Consider the following 19,291-nt stretch of genomic DNA (forward strand, 5'->3'; position numbering starts at 1 on the left):
ACCCGAGCTTTGGGCCATCAATGACATCAAATCAGCGCGATTGGTGCTTTGGGCAGAGGCAAATTGTGAACCGGTTTTCTGTATTTCTTTTTTGCCATTGGCATCGCCTTGTGCTTGGACGCACGAGAGGTGCAGCTGTATATGCAAGAAATGCGCGAGTGGGCAGATGGAGCAAGTAAATTGGGCTGCTGATGACGTCGAGCGTCGCATTCTATATATTGCTGAAGAAGCTATTCCAATGCACTTTGCACGCGATATTTTTGCGCCAGATTCATCTTCAATGCCCAATGGCTGCCGTCCGTCATCATCTACGGCCAAAGATGGCCTCCTTGTAATATCTCGCCTCCTCAATGCTCTCCAAGATGTCATCCCTAGCCTTATGGCTCCCCTTCTTAGCCGGCGCCCGCGAAAGAACCTGTGGCGGGCTCCACCGCCGAGCAGCCTCCTTTATGGCACTAACGTCCAGGATGCGGTAGTGCAGATGCTCCATAACTTTGCCGTATGGATCTTTTCGCAGAAAGGCCCTGTCGGCGTGCACGCTGTTGCCGGCCAGCAGCGCCGTTCGAGACCTGGGGATGAACTTCGTGATGTACTGATAGAGGCCCTCGGCAGCCTGCTCCGGGGTTGTCTCTGATGCTATCACGGCAGCTGTGAGTCCTGACTTGCCGTGGGTGTTTGTGCACCACTCGTCCATCTGGTCCAGGCGAGAGGCCGGCCAGTGGATGACGGCGTGGTAACCGTCGGCGTCGATGATGTCGAGGTTTGCCGTCGTGAGAATGCAGTAGATTTCGAGAATCTCCTCGGTATCGGGATTCAAGCCGGTCATCTATCGATATGTCATGCAACTTTAGCAAAGCTCAGCTCAGCTCGCACAGCTGAAAGCCATGCGAAGTAAAGTCAGTATAGCAGTAAGACGGCACTTCGCACCTCACAATCGATCCAGACCAGGGCATCGTCCAGACCCGAGACCACGCTTGACTCGGAAACCGGCATCGTTAATGACCGGATGTAACCACACAATGTCAATTAGCGATCAAATGCCGAGTCGAGACTAAGCAAATGGCGGAGCAATGACAAGGAAAGAAAAAGCATCTCCCCAGGAATTGGCATTTTCGATTTAGCTGGTCCGATCCAGGAGCCCTAGGAACGAATGTTCTTTAGGCCCTGTAGGCAATACCCCGTAACGCAGTGGAGGCCCCCTAAAATCTCGGCCGGGACTACACCGTAAGTGCTGTAAACCTTCAGCTTCACCCTCTCCCCCACCTAAGGCTTGCTGTTAATCTTGCCCCATATGGTCGATAAGCAGCGCCATCATCTGATCCAGTTGACGGCTGTCCCCCTCATTTTACTAGCGGTAATAGCACTGGAACGTTGCAAGGCACCCCGTCCAATGCCTGGGCCGCCGTTAAGCCACTGTCTTTTATCGGCTCGCAGCTGATTGGGCGGCGGGTTGGGCTCGACAGCTGGAATCCCTGGCTAGAACGTGCCTTATCATGGGGATTGGCATCTCTATATATGTGCCTGCCAAGCCTGCGTGACAACATACCCGGCGACTGTCTCGTCTCACGGACAGCAACCCATTTATTATCACTTACAGAGGCTCTTCTCTTCTCAGGCGTAGTGTTGGGACTGGCAAAGATCTCACAAGCACATCGCCATCATGGCCTCGCTCAAGGTCTCAGACGCCGCTGGCGATCCCCATGTGAAGCCTCTTCCGCGGCCCGAGATGTCAGAGGATCCTCCCCGCTTCATCATCATTGGTGCTGGTGCCCGGGGAATTGGCTATGCAAGAGGCATTGACATTGCCAGCAACGGCGTTGTGGCCGCCGTGGCAGATCCGGACAAATACCGACGAGAGACGCTCGGCAAGCATCACATCTGGGGCAGCAATGGCCCCAGTCAAGGCCAGATGTTCTCAGACTGGCGAGACTTTGTCGAGTATGAGCAGAATCGGCGCCAGAGAGCAGCCAACGGCGAGAAGGACGTCCCCAAGGGCGTTGACGGAGCTTTTGTCTGTGTCCAGGACCAGATGCACCGAGAGGTCGTTGTTGGCCTGTCACCGCTGGGCATTCACATCATGTGCGAGAAGCCGCTGGCGCCATCGTTGGAAGACTGTCTCGACATCTACAAGTCTCTCAAGCCGCAACTCAAGTCCAACATCTTCTCAATCGGCCATGTGCTGAGATATAGCCCGCACAACATGATGCTGCGGAAGCTGCTGGTTGAAGACCAAATCATCGGCGACATCAACAGCGTCGTGCACACGGAGCCAGTTGGCTGGTGGCACTTCACGCACTCGTATGTGCGAGGCAACTGGAGAAACTCAAAGACGTCGGCGCCATCGCTGCTAGCAAAGTGCTGCCACGACATCGATCTGATCCTGTGGCTGCTCTGTTCGCCGGAGAGGGCCGGAGAGGGCGAGCCTCATCTCCCCGACTTTGTGTCATCGACTGGCGGATTGCAATTCTTCAAAAAGAGCCGCAAACCGGCCGCTGCGGGATCTGCTACAAACTGCATGGCTTGTCCTCTCGGCGACTCCGGCTGCAAGTATTCTGCCAAGAACGTATATCTCAGTGCCAACTGCGAGGGAGTTGGCACCGGCAACGTAGACTGGCCGATGACCACCGTCGTGCACGACATCGAAGACTATAAGACCCTCGACGAGCGCAAACAGGCCGTCATCAAGGTTCTTGAACAAGACTATGACGAGTCAACCCCGAAAGAGGTGGTCAGCTCGCGCAACTGGTTCGGTCGATGCGTCTTTGAGTCAGACAACAACGTGTGTGACGACCAGTTTGTGACCATTACATGGCCCGAGTCCGTCAAGCCCGCCAAGAGAGTCACCATCCAGATGGTGGCCCAGACCAAGAAGCAATGCGACCGCTTCTCCTATTTCTATGGCGAACACGGCGAAATCTACACAGATTCCGAGAAGATCATTGTGCAAGACTTCAACACCAAGGAAACAAAGGTCTACACGCCGCACGCGGAACACAAGGGCCACGGCGGCGGCGATTTGGGCCTCACGAGACAATTCGTCTTGGCGTGCGACCGGGTGAAGAATCATGGATGGGAGGCCGAAAAGGCCCAGAATGAGTTTGTGGGGTGCACTCTCGAGGAGGTGATTCGCAGCCACGCAATGGTGTTTGCTGCGGAAGAGGCTCGCGTCAATAACATTGTTGTCAACTGGCCCCAGTGGTGGGATAAAGTCACCAAGGAGTAAGCTAGAAACTGGTGGTTGAACTTGTAATACTTGTTTTCTTAAGTAGCCATTCCAGAAAGTATTGAATTTGCAAATGCGGTATAGATGACGTTCTACTTCCAGTTGATTTAATAAATACCTATAATATATATATATATATATCCTCAGTCAAGAGAGCAGTACGCTTCATTACACTTCGATCCAGCAATTATTTCCATCGCAATATTGTTTATCCAAGAGCTTTGAAAGAGATCGACTTTGGCTTTGCAGTTCCTCCTCATACCAAAGAAATAAGAAAAGAAAAGAAAAAAGAAAAAAGAAAAAAGAAGCCGCCCTTATATCCGGCATATCATGGTCCCATGAATCATTTATACATCTCATCTAATTACCACCACCCAGCTCGGCTCTGTTCGTCTCTGCTCCAAGGGGGCTTGTCGTGGGCAGCTCGCTGGCAGACGTCTCGCCTTCCTTGAAAACACCCGGAGAGGGAGTCGTGTGCACCGGAGACGTGCTCGCCGTTTGCACCGGGTAATTGTAATTGTACTGCTGCTGGGGAGGATACTGTCCCTGAAACTGCTGTGGATAATAGCCCTGTTGCATTGGCACCGGTGCATAACCGGCCTGGTATCCAACCGGCACACCCGAAGGGTAAACAGCTCCACCAGCAGCAGCATCATTCTGTCCTTGAGGAGGATGACCAGCAGGAGGAGCGTTGTTACGACCATTGCGGTGGCGGTAGAAGAGGAAAGCGGTCAGGCCAACGAGGCCAAGGGCTGCAACGCCTCCAACTGTGCCTCCCGCAATGGCGCCCACGGGAGTGCTGCTTTTCCCGCCGCCTGAATCGGGCGTCGATGTCGGCGAAGTACTCGAGGGCTCGGTCGATGTGGTTGTGGCTGTCGTCGTCGTCGTCGTGGAACCGAAGCTGTGCGTTGCCAGCCAGCCCGGATCGACAGTCAGGAGAGTTCCTCTGCCGGGCTGCAAGGAGCATCCGAGGATGGTGTATAGTTCAACGGACTTGTCGGTTGAGGCAGACGTGGAAATGACCCAAGTATAACAAGCCGGGAGAGTTGAAGTGGCGCTGGGAGAGAAAGAAGCAGGAGAGTGTGAGCGGATATTCAGAAGAGAGACAGAGGGCGAGAGATGGGGGAGTAGAGGAGCTCACCAGCAGAGTGTGTGAAAGTCGGACGGGAGGTTGCAGGCACCGGTTGCCGAGGCTTGGTAGTCGATGCACGTCGTCTTGATCTGGCTACAGGAGCTGTTTGGCTGACAACATCCAACGAAGCCTCCCTGGGGCGTGCAAGTATATCCAGACGAGACACAAGTAAAAGAGTCTAGCTGAAGTCAGCCTCACAAGCTCCCCGTCATTGATTTCCCGTAAAGTAGAATGTGTGAACAGTGACTTACTGCCATCATTCCCAGGCACAAATCCACACGTTTCTGGCCCCAGCGTATAACCATCCGCTCGCGGCATCATCATCCTGCCCAGCAACGGCTTGGGTGGCTGCGTCGGCTTAGGAGACCATCCCAAGGCAACCTGCTGCTCGACCTCATGGCCCGAGGTGACGGTCTCTTTGGCGGGTGAGGCCCATGATTGTTGGAAGCCCGATTTGGGGACTGGCTGGTTATTGTTGTCGGCTGTGACGGTAGAAACAACAGCCCCAAGGGCGAGGAGGAGGGTCGCCGCTGGGCCGTGACGCATTGGAGCGGTAGGGATTCTGCGTGTAAGTCGAGCTTTGTGCCGGCGGATATTCTAGCCAATTAATATGGCGTCAATGGAATCCAAGATGTCGAGTATGTTTTCTGTTAGTCGCTTTTCCTATTTATGTCTTATATCATATCCGTAGACGTGGAAGAATAGAGGAACGGGGCAGCAGCGTCTAAACAAGTGTGAAGCGAGCGCGCTCTAACATCGACTCAGTTCTATAAACAACCAAGGAGACACCCAAGAGCAGAAGCGCCAGATCTTCTTCAGTAACAATCGCTATAAAAGGGAGTGAGGAAAAGAAAATAAAAGGAAATGAAACAAGCAGAAGAAATCCTTCCTACCGCTTCCTCTCCCAATGCGGCTCTTCCAGCCCAAGCCAGCTCCGATCCAGTCCAGTCCAGTCCATGGCGACAGCAATTAGTAGCAGCACCTCCAAACAAGAGCCCAATCAGTGCCTCGCAGACCGAGAGCAGCAAACCGACAAGGCAAAACCCCGACCATCCAGGCCCTCCCGGGCTGTTAGACCGTCCAGCTCCAGGTTCTAGTCCAATCAGCCCCATCCAAGTGCAGCTTAGCCCGCCAGCCCATGGGGAATAGAGGCAAAACGAAACTATGCTTAAATGCTACTAGTGGAGTGTTCAGCCCCGGGTGATGGGCGAGTCTTATTCGCGGCGGTGGATCCTGTGATTCGACGAGCTGAAGCGGGAGGATGCGGCGCGGCAGTGAGTTGAGTAGAAAGAGGAGAAGGGAGCTCCAAGTAGATACTAGGTGTATACCTTCATACGGTTTTTTGATATTGCCTACCTGTTGTACCTTTCATGTAGTATAATGTGCAGCTAGTGACCTTGTCATGTATGCACATGTCCTTCATAACCGTGAGGCTTGTCTGACGTGGTCGGGAATCTCGTCCTTTCAACCCAGCCAGTCTTATACCACGACTCCATGTGTCTCAACTCTTCCAAGTATAGTATATCGCAACATTTGCCTCTTTTTTTTTTCCTTCTATCAAATCAATAGTCAAAGAAACTAGACAAACACTCACACACTCAACCAACCCCTCTAAAAACCAAACCAGACCAAAACCCCTGTCAAGCCATCACCTGCGGCTGGACGCAGTGCGACAAACACTCGCACACCCAACCCCTCCTCTGGATCCTAATGCCGCCTTGGAGGATCAGAGAGAGAGGAAAAAAAGAGGCAAGGCGCAAAATCGGCAGCAAGGGGGGATTTCAGCCCGTGATTACTTTGTACTAGGCTATTTTCTTTTTTTTTTTTTTTTTTTTCTTCTTCTTTTTTTTCCCTCCTTATCTTCTAGCACAACGTAATTCAGGGTTTTGCTCCAGCTTTCTATGAGCAAGAGCGTAATCTATAAATAAACAACCAAGACAACACAAACTCTTGATTGTACTGTCATCACCAACCTTATACAACAGCGTTTGGTTCCTCCATTCCATCTACTTCATCCCTCAGGCCGTATCTTTCACTCTACCCTCTTCTCTTTCGGTTTCACCATCTAGCAGCAGTAATGGCACAATAGACACCAAACCAAAGAACAAAAGAAATCTGCCCCCGCGCACGAGGCACTCTTCAATTTCATTTCATGCACTAATAAAACGAAAGAAAGAAAGAAATCAGCCCCGGGCAAAGAGTCTCAAATTGCTCCCCATTCCGCGCGAGACACGCAGCAAAAAGTGGCAATTTTCTAGCTCTGCATTAGCAGACAGCTCTAGCTCGACGTGCTATACTTGACTTGCAGCGTGCAGCTGACTATGTTGATTTCGCTAGTTCCCTGCCTATCGTCTATGAAGGCTCTCTGTTCTTTTCCTCTTTTCTTTTCCAGATAGCCGCTCGTAAAAGAAGAAAGGAGAAAAAAAGAGAAACAGAGACTATTAATTACTAGCCGGTCATCGTCGATAAACATGGCGTTATCTCTTGTGGCGCCCCCAATCGCGGGAAAATGTGCCTTGGCTTAAAGCTATTATTAGCCACTCGCCCACAAATGATCGCCATCCAACTCCTCCTTCTTCTTAATGTCTCATCTAGCATCTTCTCTCTTCAGGTTAGATAATAAGAAGGAGAATGCAAAATACCCATTACTGCTATGGTCGTCTCCTAAGCGATATCTGCGTCGTTGACCCACAAACCATGGGGATGTAATCGTATGCGTCCCACTCGAGTCAAAAAATTCCCGAGTGTCCACAATTGGTCTCCATACAAAGTATATGCAACAAATGGCGAGACAACATATACTTGGCAATATATTCTCTCTGGTCGCTTAACCAGCAATGTATGTGCAGTCATAGTTAAACCAGAGCCTTTGAGAAACTGTCCATTTAGATGCACATCGTGCCATATTGGGCATAAACAACGTCGTGACTCTAAATTTAAAGAGTGCTCCTTATGCTGCGTGTTTCATTTGTATCATCACTTACCCTGTATGCCTCCTCTCCCAAAGCTTTTATTACTCTGCTTCAAAGTAGTCTTAAGAGTTACGTTCTAAATCACTGCTCTAATACGAAAAGCAGAGCTCCCCTTGCATTTAGAAACTGACATTTTGAACGGCTATCGAGCACCCAGATGCCGGCATCCGACGACAATGAACATTTGCATTAAGTTACATAATTGTACTCGGAAATATGTACCTATGAGCACCAACAATCTAAGAGATGTCACAATCTTACAATTTCCACCTGCCCAGCGCCGTCTCCGGCCCCAAAAAGTCTAGTCTATCATCCAAATAGATTCACTCAATTCGAAGTGCGAGGCTCCTGTGAAGGCCGCGTCTCAGTAATCCAAAATTCACATCATCATCCTCCCTAACCACACCCTTTCGAAGTAAAAAGTCCAGCATAACAAGCCCACAGTTCGGCTTCCACTCAGCGTTCTTCAAATCACGCTTCACCTCTTCCACTGGCTTCAGCACAAATCCGTCAATCGACTCCGGTTCCTCTGGATATGGGATGAAACCAGGGCTAACTTCCAAATCAAAAGTGTACCGGATACCAGGCTCAATGTGTCCCTCCTCACTGCCGGCAATATGGTCTTTCTGATCATAGAATGAAATCAGAGACTCGCTAGTGACTCTGCCGACATAGACGCCCCTCCAAGTAACCATTTTCGTATGAATGTCGACCAAGAGCCCTGCTTCCTCCATAGCTTCACGTTTCAAAGTCACCAGAGGGTCCATGTTGTCTTCCGGATCCATGGCTCCAGCAACAAGCTGGTCAAGCTTTCTGGCATATGTGACATTTTGAGAGCGTCTCGAAACCCACACATAAATCCCACCTCCCCTTATGGTGAACATGTTCATGTGGACGCCCGTCGTCACGATACCAAATATTCCTCTGGCAGCTGAAGGAATGACCAAGCCGGCCAACTTAGCATCAAGTCCGCGGATAGGATGGAAATCCGAGCTCTTCTTGAGCCACTTCTGAAAGCAACCATTGAGATTATCGGCATTCTTTTGGCACAGTTGTATAAATTCGCGTCGGCATATGTCAACAATGTCGTCGCCTGGTTTGATGACAGGATTCAGATGAATCTTGAGCTTGGCTCTGGAAACTTTAAAGCTCGTATTGTCCCACTTCATCTCGGCGACGTGCTGAGGGAGCATATATCCAACAGGAGTTGAATTGTCTAGAATGGCAAATTCCCACATTCCTGAACCTTGCCTCTCTTCGAACTTATTACACCGACGGATAACATCGTACAAAGAACCCGTGCTGCTTGGAGTAACGGGGGTGATTGTCCACCTATGGATAGGACTAGGGTTTTCTGATAGCATTGTTGAGGATGTTCGAGGGCTGGCAAGAGACGCCATGTTGGACTTGCTTTCCGCCGGAGGCGGAGGAGTCCTTCTGATATGTGCAAAGCTAGACAGTGATCAAACGAGGCCTATAGTCTGAAATTTCTCTGCCATAGAGTGAATAATGCTGGATGTAGGGGATATAGTGATACCAATAAGTTCATAGGTGAATCCGCGAGACGAAAAGAGTGGAATAGAATGGAAGAAGCGAAATGATAGTGTGAAGGCCAGCCGGCCAGACACTCAACACACAGACACAATATGCAGCATGAGACCGAGCATATACTTCTGATCTATGAATAGAAGAGCCAAAGGGATAGGGCAGCGCTAGGATATAATGTTCAGGAAGCAAGAACATGCACCGATTCACCTCATCCGAGGATAGAAACCTGAATATATGTGACACATCACTGATGGTTACGGAGCTTCGACCCCAATGTGTGTTACCCATGCAGGAACCATTTAGCAAGCATGCTTCCGACAAAGGGAGACACGGCAAGGTGCAGTGGTCGAGAGCACTACACGTTTTGGTAACATGGGAAGTCCTACCGACGGCCTGGGATTGGTAGAGCTTCCTGCCTGGGGTGCCGTCGGGCTCTGCAGCCGCCCGAGCATCTCTGAAGGCGACATCTGTCAAAGCGTAGGTAGTAGCTCTGATTTGAGGACTGCATAGAAGCTATATCACGGCCTCAGCCGCTTCTCCCATCCATGCCTGTATCCACATCTACATCTGTCCCATGGGCCGTACCGTGCCCTTAGCTCTCCTTAGCGCTCCAGCAAACGAGTACGAGTATGTCCTTACCCATTGACCGCAGTGTTGAGTCAGAGACAAGCTGAGATGGCATACGCGGATAGGCAACCAGATAGTAGTAGCAATGCCCAAGGCCGGGTCATTATCAGCAAACCCGACAATATGGTTTGCTATTCAACGGTTTGCGTCCTTGCAGCGCCGTGTAACCAGGACATGAGACATTCCCTTGTCCATGAGCCCGGGATGCGCCCTCACTGCTTGCGCGAGGCGCTTGAGTCTTCCTGTTGAGCTATCACATCGATCAGCAGTAGCGCGGCAGATGGTGGTGCTAGCATCCCGTAGTCTCGAAGCAAGCGAACCAAAGCCAACATCAGGATTCGCAAATCTCATAGACGACAAGCCACCGTGCAGGGAAACTGCATGTTACCCCAGCAAAGGACGCCACAAGGCAAATGAACCTAACGCATGCTGTCTGAAGCAGCCTATGGCATCTCCTGGGACTCTCACCGAGGTGGAACTCGTCCAGGGCATCCCCCACATCGAACACTTCTTGCAGCGTATTATATGCATACGTGCCTGCACAAGGGGCATATCGCAGCTTCTTTGGATGCTCTCGAGAGGCATGTTTTGTTGGCATGAAGTCGCCGAGGCTAGTCGAGGCACCTTTGATTTTGAATATTCGGCCCTCTTTCTTCCTTTTTGCAGCAGGTCATCCGCCGTTAGCGAGCAGTATCGACCGGAGGTGGTGAGGCGATGCGGATATGCTTGCGAGCGAGGTCGGATCATTGCTGGACTCGAAGTCTGTAAATGTGGCGGCAAGATTCTGTTTCATTTTGTGCTAGTCGTGGTTGTGCAAGTTTTAAGAATCTCTCGAGTTCACGGTGTCTCCCCTATCACCTCACGCGACTAGGTACATGTACCTAAAAGCACCTGGTCTGGCTTGGGCTTTACGTGCTTGTGCGCTGAAGTTCAAAGTGCTATCAGCACTCAACCCAGGAATTACGTACTTGCGTAGGTAGGTACACGGTGCTTGCTCAGATACTTGGGTATATTTCGTTCCAGCAGAATGAGAAGAAAAGGGGGAATAGCATCTAGTAACAGCCATGGTATCTGATTTGGAAAACAAGTCAGCATGTACTCGCTACCGATTCGCATAAGAGCAATTGTTGGAACTGAAGTTACACAACCATTGCCTGAGCCATACTACTTTCTGGGATTCGCCGATGTCTTCCCGATTATCCCTATTGCCGGCAACAGGTTGTTGTGATGTTGGTGACATGGTAGTATTTGATGCATCCATACTTGGCTTCAAGACAGGGGTTCGAACGAGTGCCGCATACGCCGTTGGGCTTATTATGCAGCTAGCGTCATGGCCGAGATAAAAGCAAAGAAAGGAGCGGTACTCCTGCAATGCGACTTGTATGTAGGGTATACTCGCCTTGTCGGAAGTCTGCATGGGAGGCTAGAGAATTTGAAAGTAAGGGGAAAAGACTCCCGACATTAGCTGAGGCTCTTGACTTCGCTGCTTGGTAGCATGGCAGCACAGTAGGAGTACTCCATCCACAGCTCCAAGATACTGCCGGAATGCACAGCGTATAAGCGTATAAACGCTTAGCTGTCCGGCTAATCATATTCAAGCATAGAAAGAATCGTCATTTTGCTTCCCACCCACCTGCTTCGATTAGGTAGCAATCGCATTTCGGGCAACGTCCATATCGCCAATTACGATGCGACCCATGGAGAAACTGGTCTGCGGTTTGGTGGACGGTCCGACAAGACACCACACTGTTGATATCTGGGCGAGATGGTTGGACAAATTGTCTCTCTAGCGCTGTCCTTCATGCGGTCACAGTGCAGCTTCACATATCCAGCCTGGGCGTCCTGGTTGCCAGCTCGTCATATGATTTTGTGCCAGTCGTGCAGGATGTGCTGCTTCTCAAGCCCAACGAGGTGCGATGGACGAAATAGCAGCAGGAAAATGGCTCACAAAAGCTGCGAGACGATCAATTGGTTGCCCAAAACAAACTATAGAGTAGTACAATGAGGAGAAGATGTGAATCATGGCCTGATTCTACGCTGAGTGGCCTTGCAAAAATGAGAAATGCTTACCTCGAGGCTGTCACACAGCCTTGGGTTGATGAAGGGGAGCTGGAGCTCTAAAATGGCCGACACAACAGCTGCCTCGCTGTGATTGGCCCAACCCGGATTATGTCATCAGCAACCCGCCTTCCGGCGACGACTTCATTTGGTTCAATCTCGATGCCCGCATCAACCTTGCGACGACCATCTCCAATTGACCACCAGCGCCGCCACAATGTTCGCCGCACGACAGAGGGCAGTTTGCGCGGCCCGCCAGCTGCAGCGGACATGCCGAACCTATGCGTCCGAGGCCCACGGCCACCACTCGTCTGCGCCCGTTAACGAGTCCTTCGGGGTACGGCCAAAGCCCACATCTTGCTCTTTCGACGCGGGGAGACTGCTTTAGATGCTGACTGGAGGGTTGTAGAAAGGATCCGTGATTACTCTCGGCGCGCTTCTGGGCACTGTCCTCGTCTTCCAGTTCCGCCCACAGGAGAGCGAGACCTGGAACGGCGTGCTCGCCAAGTACCGATCAAAGGCTGAGGACTGGGAGGCCATCAATTCTCTGCACACCAAGGCGATGGAGCAGGCTGGTTACGACAGGAACCTGTTTGAAAATGCATCAACCAAGCGCGCATATGTCGACATCTCATACCCCGAGTACGTGAACTCGTCCTTATCGCTCATAACGCAGAGCTAGGTGCAATGGCTAACGTTATGAACCACTACAACACAGGGCTTTCACATCTCACGCTCAACGAAACATCCAGGCTGGTCACCTCCCCAACATTGACCACGTTGTAGAACATTACCGACAGCAGCACTTGAAGGTGGAGGAGAAGAAGGCGGCCAAGCTTGCCGCCGCGAAGAAGGATGAGTAGGGGTGGCAGCGCTGAGTTATATCCAATTCATAGAAAAAAAAATTCTGCAATCAACCAATGAGCCTGTTGGATGTGTGATACCCGTGCGCTCAGCTTTTTGTGACCATAGTAAGGCCTGCTGAAGCCACATCGTGCCTGCTGAATCAGGAACAGGACATTGGCGTCTTGGTATAACACATTTCGCGAGTTGTAATAGTAAGATATCTGCTCTTTTCATAGACCCATCTGCAATAATACGATTGTCTCTCGAATTCACCAAACATTGGCCAATTCGGCTCAAAAATGAGACAGTCTTGACCAAATGTCTTTCCGCGATGCACTTCTCAATCATGTATCAGCCACGACCAGCTCACTTCATCGTGCTGAAGATAGAAAGAGCGTTGGAAAAGCGGCAAGCACGGCAACTTCAACAATGTCGCGGGTAAGTCGGCAGCCCTTTTTTCGCTTAAACAGCTTTTGTAGTATTTCTCTTCTCCTCTTGCAATACTGTCAGGTTTTCTTAACAAGCACTCTTTTTGGACGACTTGGTTTTCTTTATCAGTAGTTCCTTTACACTCGTTTCCATCACGACTTCAGCATTGCTGGCACAGTATCGTTTTTTACGATTAATCTATCCATCGATCGGAAGACTGCTTACATGCCGTCAAGCTGAGCCTAACAGGGGTTGTGCAACACTCGTCCTCGAATCGATATACACAAGTTGAATTCAGCGTAAGACAGCCCCATCGGCCAAAAGGGCTATGAGACATGTGAGATTGAAAATGTAGGGCTAACATATGGTGTTTCTATTTGGTCTTAGTGGAGTGTTGTGGTGAACATCTGCCCGACATGCCTCACTTCGATCCAGATCAACTCAGCCCCCTTTTTGAAAATGAACAAGTAGAGCAACAGAGCACAAATGGTGAGAACTGTAAGCAATCACATTCTCTTTCTGTCTATTTCCCTTGTCACTGTCCCATCATTTCTACTTCCTATCCTTTCTCTTTTCGGCACGAATACCAATGGCAGCTTCCATTTCCAAAGGCGAGTCCATTAATGTGCGTGTTTACATCTTAGACCAGGAGGCAAACATTTTCAAGACTCCTGACAGGCCAACAATCATTCTAGTTAATTCGCAAAGGGGGAGACCCGAATCAACTACGTTTAAAACTGCCACGCCGGCTCGAGCTGCATGCTTTCCTCCTCCCAACCATGTTAACAATTGTGATGGTGTCAGCGTCAGAGAGACGTTTACCCGGCGTGGTCGCGGTGTGTTTGCAGACAGGAACTTTGAAAAGGGTGAAAATATCATCACTGAGCGTCCAGTATTCTCGTGCGGTCGTAAGAAAACATCAGCTAAGGACAACTGGCCAATTGCGGAAGAATGGTGCAGGCTACCACTGGAGCACCAGCTGAAGCTTCAGAACCATTTTCGCAAACTGCGATCGGTACCAATAGGGAAAGACAAGCTTGGGTGGTACAGGGAAAGAATGATGAAGAAATTCTTTCTCGAGTACGCATTCTGCAATCCCCAGAGGACAGAAGCCCACGTCTATGCCTTGGGATCCCACATGAACCATGCGTGCAGGCACTGCGCCAACGCCGAGCAATGGACGGAATCTGATTCCCCGAACCGCATTCTCGTCAAGGTCGTCAGGCCCCTGAAGGCAGGTGACGAAGTCCTCATTAACTACAATAAACAGCGAGGGGCTTGGTTTGGTTGTGCCATATGCAGTCCTCCTGGCCTGAGGGACCGGCTCGGGGATATTCGTAGTAGCATTTCTCGGTTGATTTCTCGACTTAAAAACCCAGAGGACCCTGTCTTTATGTAATGGGGACATACAAACGATGCAGTCAATTTCAAGGCATCAGGCTGCTGACCGACTGCTTGGTCGCGAGACCACGAAATTTCGGAATTAGCGACAAACTGGGCCCTGGAAGCGTTGGTAGAGGTATCACTTGTGCATTTGAAAGGCGCATTATGGTTGGAGCGAAGCGGGAAATGGTTTTTATGTATCAACAGCGCCTACTGGCTGGCTGTTTTATGAAAGCGAAGACAATCCTTCTCATTGTACTATCATAGAATTCATTGTCATCAACAACTTCAGTAGCGGCTTTCCTCCGTCTACTAAAACCAGTCCTTTTCGCCCAAAAACGTCCGTGAATGCAGAAACCACCCAAGACCACAACCTCTTATTTGAGGGGAATGAAACGAGAAGAGTGAGTGGCACCGATACCAGGTCGACCGTGCTTGACAGGCTTGCTGTTGAAGGGGTCAGTAAAAGTATCAACCAATAGTGGAGAAAAGCCCTCCACGAAAAGAATCCAGAAAGAGACGTACTATGAGATAGAGAATTCACCCAGGTAGTGGCCAACCATCTCAGGCTTGATCTCAACCTGGTTGAACTCCTTGCCGGAGTAGATACCAATGACGCTTCCAATCATCTCGGGGACGACAATCATGTCTCGGAGGTGAGTCTTGACGAGGTCGGGCTTCTCGTTGGGCTTAGCCTCCTGCTTGGCCTTTCGGAGCTTCTTGATGAGGCCCATGGGGCGGCGCTTCAGACCGCGGTTGATCCTTCTGCGGGCACGGGCGTGGACGACATCTCGGAGCTGGTCAGAGGAGAGGTCGAGGAGGCTGTGTGTCGAGAAAAATACAATGTCAGCGCCATTGTTCCCATTAAGTGTTGATGAAGAACGTGTTCCCCTCGCTTCCAAACAGTTGAAAAGAAAAAATGGTGGCGGATCTAGTTCGTCATCGCACAGGATGGAACAAAGCAACGTACTTGTCAAGGTCGATTCCTCGGTAAGAGAACTTGCGGAAGGCTCTTCTCTTCTTGAGCTCGGCGGCCTCCTCGGCGTTCTATATCATCACAAACACATTTCGTCAGCGCCCTCGATTCGACACTTTCCAAAAGGAAAAAAAAAAAATAAAGGTTCCCAATCGTCCTATCGCAGCATCGGCGCCCATGTCATCTCCTCTTTCTCTTCTCCGGGACCTATATGCCTGCCATAATACGAAGGAAGGGGGCAGATAGAACGTACGTATTCGTCAGCCATGATCGCGGTTGTGTGTTGATTGAAGGAATTCGCTTATCGACGCGCAAGTATCGACGAGCGAATGTAATAGCCGTGATGAGTCGGATTGCGAGGGTTAGCGGGAGTTGGCGGGCACTACTAATTTCAGCGTAGGGTTTCTTGCCCCGCCACGTGACTTTACTTTGGCGGTTGTTTTTTTTTTTTTTTTTCAAATGGGCGGTGCAAGTGTTGTGGCTGGTGCTTCGGTCGTCGTGCGCCTCGACCCTAGTCCCGGAGAATTGCCGGATAGGGAGATTAGAACTCGGCCCGCCGTTCTTGTATACGTACCTTTGCTCCGTGTTGCGGAGCCGACTCGGGGGCCCGCGGAGGTGTCCCAAAGTTCGTCGCACCTACAGCTCGTGTGGAATCTCGCCTCGTCTCCGTGTCACTTGGACGGCGCGCCCCAAGATGTGTGGAATTCAGCTTGGCAAATTGGATGCTTTCTCACATATTCCACCATTATAGGCAGCTGTTGGCGAAGCAGTGTAGCAAGACTGACGCAATTTTGAGGCTCGAGGCTTCAGCCAAGATTCTCGTGTTCGCATTGGCCACATCAGCTTATAAAATGCGACGCGATGCGTAACTTCACGGCAGGTATACATGAGATTCATGGCAAGGCGCGGCTTGCAAGCAGCATACGAGTGCATAGTAGGTAGTAGTAGGTAATAGGTAATAGCGTAAGAGTCAGGCTCGTGTAGAATACTGTACCCGATCGGACAGTAGAGAGAGAATAGGTTTTGAGAATGAGAAAACCTGGGAGAATGAGTGGGCCTTGCGGACAACGCCAAGAATGCATCCATGAATTAAGGTCATGGACCTCAACAGGAGCTAGGACAATTCGCTGGACATAACTGTAGATCCCATTACTTTTCATATGTCCAGCGCTAATCGTGAGCTATTAGCCCGCCAAGAGGCTTTGCCCTCATCCTCCAAGAGCCTAAGGGAGACCCCCGGTTGATTCACATCGCTTGAGATGCCCTCCCTCGGCAAGTTTCCATGTGTTCTCCATTATCCTCTTTGCAGCATGGCCCTTCTCCTGCTGGACTACCTGAATTAAGCTCTCCGTCTTGTGCTGCAATTCGTTCGCCGCGTCTTTTGCTTTTCCTTATTTTTGCTCCACCCGAGACCCGTTGCGGGTGCCTCTCGTCCATCTGCCTTCATTTCTCATCCACAGCTAACTGCCGCTTTTTGTCTTGGCATTGATACCATCAATACGACATTGAGCGTGCAGCTGACAGCACGCCGCTCTTTTTTTTCCTTTTCCTTTTTTTTTCTGGGCCGCAGCCGGGTGACTAACATCTGGGCGTGAGTTCCAGACTCTGCCGAGAAACTGCCAGATGAAGCCGTTCATTTGTGGTGGCCCAACCCGAGCCTGTGTTTGGGCCTGTTCTCCCAAGTAAGCAACGCCGCCGAGACCTGCACCGCTGGATGTAGGCTTGGCAAAGTCTCGGCACCAGTTTCGCCAACGCCATCCATTACGAAGGCGATTTAGTAGCCTTCAGAAGTCTCGCTCCCTATGTTTCCCCATACAAAAACCCGGGGCTTGGAAGGCCGCGTTGACGACTGTTGGTGCAACCTCCATCCTTCCTCTCATCGCTTCCGCCCAATGGTGATGGAGTCTTGGAAGCCTCACGCCGAGCGGTCCAAGCAAAGCTGAGACAACTGGGCATTCTATTTGCTTCGCAGGGGGGCGCATAATTGGAGCCTCCTCGCACCTCGGCGGGACGCTCACGATCCAAAAACCTTCGCGTCTCCGGCTGGCTTTGACTTTTCGATTTATAGAAAGGCCTCGGACCCCCCTGTAGATTGCACAGCCTTCGCCAGCTCTTACCGTCTGTACGTCTCGTTCTGTTGGTGCATTTAACGCGCCACTCTGCTTCCAGAACTGGCCAGGCTGGGATTCAAGGCCGGTTGGTAATTGAGATAAAGTTATACGAGCTTTCCCACCGGACGCAGACACAGACCCCCAAATATCGACGTCTACCCCGTAGTCATCAATCTAATCGAGGGGACGAGCTACCAGTTTCTCACCAACATCACACATCTCCTTGCCGATCACAGCGCCGTCCCGTATCTCTATTCGGTGGAGGCTAGTGTCTCGGGGGCACTATGTCTCTCACGGTGTCGGCACCAGCTACGTCCTCGACCATCTCCATAAGCCCGGGCTCTTCATGGACAATCCCTCCGCCAACAACACTCTCTACGGTTGCCACTAGCACATCTGATGGCAGCCCTCTCATCACAGCCGGGCCCTTTCCCCCTATGACAACTCATTGGAATCGACCTTTGAGCTGCACATGGACGTACGTTGTCGATACCGACCTGCCGCCCGGTGTTTCAGATCCTATTGCCTATCTGGATTTGGAACCTCTTCCAGGGGCTTCTACTCTGTCATGTTATCCAGACGGCATGTTCTTTGATGGACGCACCGGAGTATTTAGCCCAGCGACATGCCCCTATGGATGGACTACTGTCTCTGTCTCCGTCAACACCGAGCGGATGAAGACTGAGAATGAGGACGAGGTAACCACGACAGCACTGTGCTGTTCATCGTATGTTGAGGAAAAGATGTGACTGTATAGTTTCTTTGAGCTGACTATTGACAGCGAATACTCCTGGGCGGGCGGGCACTGCAAACGTCAAGTCCCTACGGTTCTGGCTGTACCCATCATATATAACCGCACCGCAGCCACATACGAAGTTTTGACCAATTCAACTACCACATTATATAGTGCCACTATCGCCGTAAACACCATCCGTGCGCTCTTCAGAGAGAAGGACAAGCCACTCCTCGGCCTAACAGACGAGGATGATATCGACGACCATAAAAATGACGACCAGGGACTATCACTAAGTGCCAAGATAGGCATTGGGGTTGGCGTGGCACTCGGCAGTTTGTTTGCCATTGGGGCAGCTATATTTATCTTCATGTGGAAGCGAGAGCGAAGAAAAAAAGGTTCCACAGGTCGACCGTCGCACGAGCTCAGAGCCGTGCAGAGAGCACAAGGGCGAATGTACTCCAGCTCACACACACAGGTTCGTGCCCGCGATTCTGAACCACCGCCCGCCTACGCTTCCGAGTCCGAAATCAACAACGCCGCTGATAACGATAGTGGGAGTACCGCAGTGACCCGAGGCGGTGAGATTCGAGTTCTAATAGCCCAAAAGGCTGCTATCCAACGACGTATTGAAGAGCTGGAGAGAGATTCAGGGGAGGAAAGTCGAGATGGCCCCTACGAGAGATGAGACGTTGTGTTTTTTATTTTTGGCCTATTGTTTTAAACTCCTTTTAATTTTTTTTAGACAGGATTTGTTTATGATACCATCAATCTTACGGGACGAAGCAAACAGCAGGCCAATCAGTCAACTCTGCATTGACCAGATTGGCGACATCATATGATGAGGGAATGAATTGTGAATAGCACCAGGATAACTTGGGCACTTGGTCACGAACATTGAAACTAACTAGCTAGCTTGCTCGTATAGACGGAAAGATTATTAAGTCAGATAAAATGACAGCAGCTATACAAAGGAGGCGAAAAGATGCCAGGCTCGGGTGCTGATATTATTAGTTGTATTACCTACATGCAGTAGACACTTAGGCAGCATCATAACCCCTGACAACTACTTATCATTAATAAACGTTCGAGCTTGGAGTGATATTTGCGGATAGGGCGAAATGCATCGCTCAGCACTCTATTGCGAACCTTGCACACCGCAAATAGGGACCGAGATTGAGCACCTACTAAACACACTATACATATCTGACTAAACATGCATGCAGGCGTGAACATGCTTGTCTCCCTGCCTA

At 50.6% G+C, this 19,291-nt stretch overlaps 8 protein-coding genes across 9 annotated transcripts; 4 read left to right on the forward strand and 4 right to left on the reverse strand.

Annotated features, from left to right (window-relative positions):
• Positions 1-50: 50 nt before the first annotated feature.
• TrAFT101_003892 (uncharacterized protein) lies at positions 51-1,129 on the reverse strand. 2 transcript variants are annotated; one of them, XM_024907296.2, is made up of 2 exons: positions 928-1,129; positions 51-826 (listed from the first exon to the last, which is right to left on the reverse strand). In XM_024907296.2, exons 1-2 carry the CDS (start codon positions 991-993, stop codon positions 305-307), a joined length of 588 nt encoding a protein of 195 aa, XP_024766339.1. In that variant the 5' UTR covers positions 994-1,129; the 3' UTR covers positions 51-304. The 2 variants fall into 2 exon arrangements, with proteins under 2 accessions (XP_024766339.1, XP_065983126.1); XM_066127018.1 differs by lacking the exon at positions 928-1,129 and having other exon boundaries at positions 51-900.
• On the forward strand, positions 737-3,368 carry TrAFT101_003893 (uncharacterized protein). The gene is made up of 2 exons (XM_024907295.2): positions 737-1,224; positions 1,307-3,368. The coding sequence occupies exon 2, from the start codon at positions 1,661-1,663 to the stop codon at positions 3,221-3,223; it is 1,563 nt and encodes a 520-aa protein (XP_024766338.1). The 5' UTR covers positions 737-1,224; positions 1,307-1,660; the 3' UTR covers positions 3,224-3,368.
• TrAFT101_003894 (uncharacterized protein) lies at positions 3,299-5,481 on the reverse strand. Its single transcript, XM_024902240.2, has 3 exons — positions 4,607-5,481; positions 4,365-4,533; positions 3,299-4,280 (listed from the first exon to the last, which is right to left on the reverse strand). Exons 1-3 carry the CDS (start codon positions 4,899-4,901, stop codon positions 3,584-3,586), a joined length of 1,161 nt encoding a protein of 386 aa, XP_024766337.1. The 5' UTR covers positions 4,902-5,481; the 3' UTR covers positions 3,299-3,583.
• A 2,169-nt stretch (positions 5,482-7,650) lies between these two features.
• On the reverse strand, positions 7,651-8,727 carry TrAFT101_003895 (uncharacterized protein; the record flags this gene model as incomplete). The annotated part of the gene is made up of 1 exon (XM_024902239.2): positions 7,651-8,727. The coding sequence occupies one exon, from the start codon at positions 8,725-8,727 to the stop codon at positions 7,651-7,653; it is 1,077 nt and encodes a 358-aa protein (XP_024766334.2).
• A 3,018-nt stretch (positions 8,728-11,745) lies between these two features.
• Positions 11,746-12,679, forward strand: TrAFT101_003896 (uncharacterized protein). The gene is made up of 3 exons (XM_024901657.2): positions 11,746-11,897; positions 11,970-12,202; positions 12,279-12,679. The coding sequence occupies exons 1-3, from the start codon at positions 11,778-11,780 to the stop codon at positions 12,421-12,423; spliced, it is 498 nt and encodes a 165-aa protein (XP_024766333.1). The 5' UTR covers positions 11,746-11,777; the 3' UTR covers positions 12,424-12,679.
• Positions 12,680-13,251: 572 nt separating this feature from the next.
• Positions 13,252-14,458, forward strand: TrAFT101_003897 (uncharacterized protein; the record flags this gene model as incomplete). Its single annotated transcript, XM_066127019.1, has 2 exons — positions 13,252-13,333; positions 13,480-14,458. The coding sequence occupies 2 exons, from the start codon at positions 13,252-13,254 to the stop codon at positions 14,232-14,234; spliced, it is 837 nt and encodes a 278-aa protein (XP_065983127.1). The 3' UTR covers positions 14,235-14,458.
• Positions 14,459-14,595: 137 nt separating this feature from the next.
• RPS15 (40S ribosomal protein uS19) lies at positions 14,596-15,462 on the reverse strand (the record flags this gene model as incomplete). Its single annotated transcript, XM_024909269.1, has 4 exons — positions 14,596-14,665; positions 14,744-15,040; positions 15,189-15,265; positions 15,448-15,462. 4 exons carry the CDS (start codon positions 15,460-15,462, stop codon positions 14,596-14,598), a joined length of 459 nt encoding a protein of 152 aa, XP_024766331.1.
• A 1,291-nt stretch (positions 15,463-16,753) lies between these two features.
• TrAFT101_003899 (uncharacterized protein) lies at positions 16,754-19,213 on the forward strand. Its single transcript, XM_024899041.2, has 2 exons — positions 16,754-18,032; positions 18,087-19,213. The coding sequence occupies exons 1-2, from the start codon at positions 17,590-17,592 to the stop codon at positions 18,724-18,726; spliced, it is 1,083 nt and encodes a 360-aa protein (XP_024766329.2). The 5' UTR covers positions 16,754-17,589; the 3' UTR covers positions 18,727-19,213.
• The last annotated feature ends 78 nt before the right edge of the window (positions 19,214-19,291 follow it).

This window comes from Trichoderma asperellum, chromosome 2 (assembly GCF_020647865.1).
Source record: "Trichoderma asperellum chromosome 2, complete sequence".
NCBI classification, from domain to species: Eukaryota; Fungi; Ascomycota; class Sordariomycetes; order Hypocreales; family Hypocreaceae; genus Trichoderma; species Trichoderma asperellum.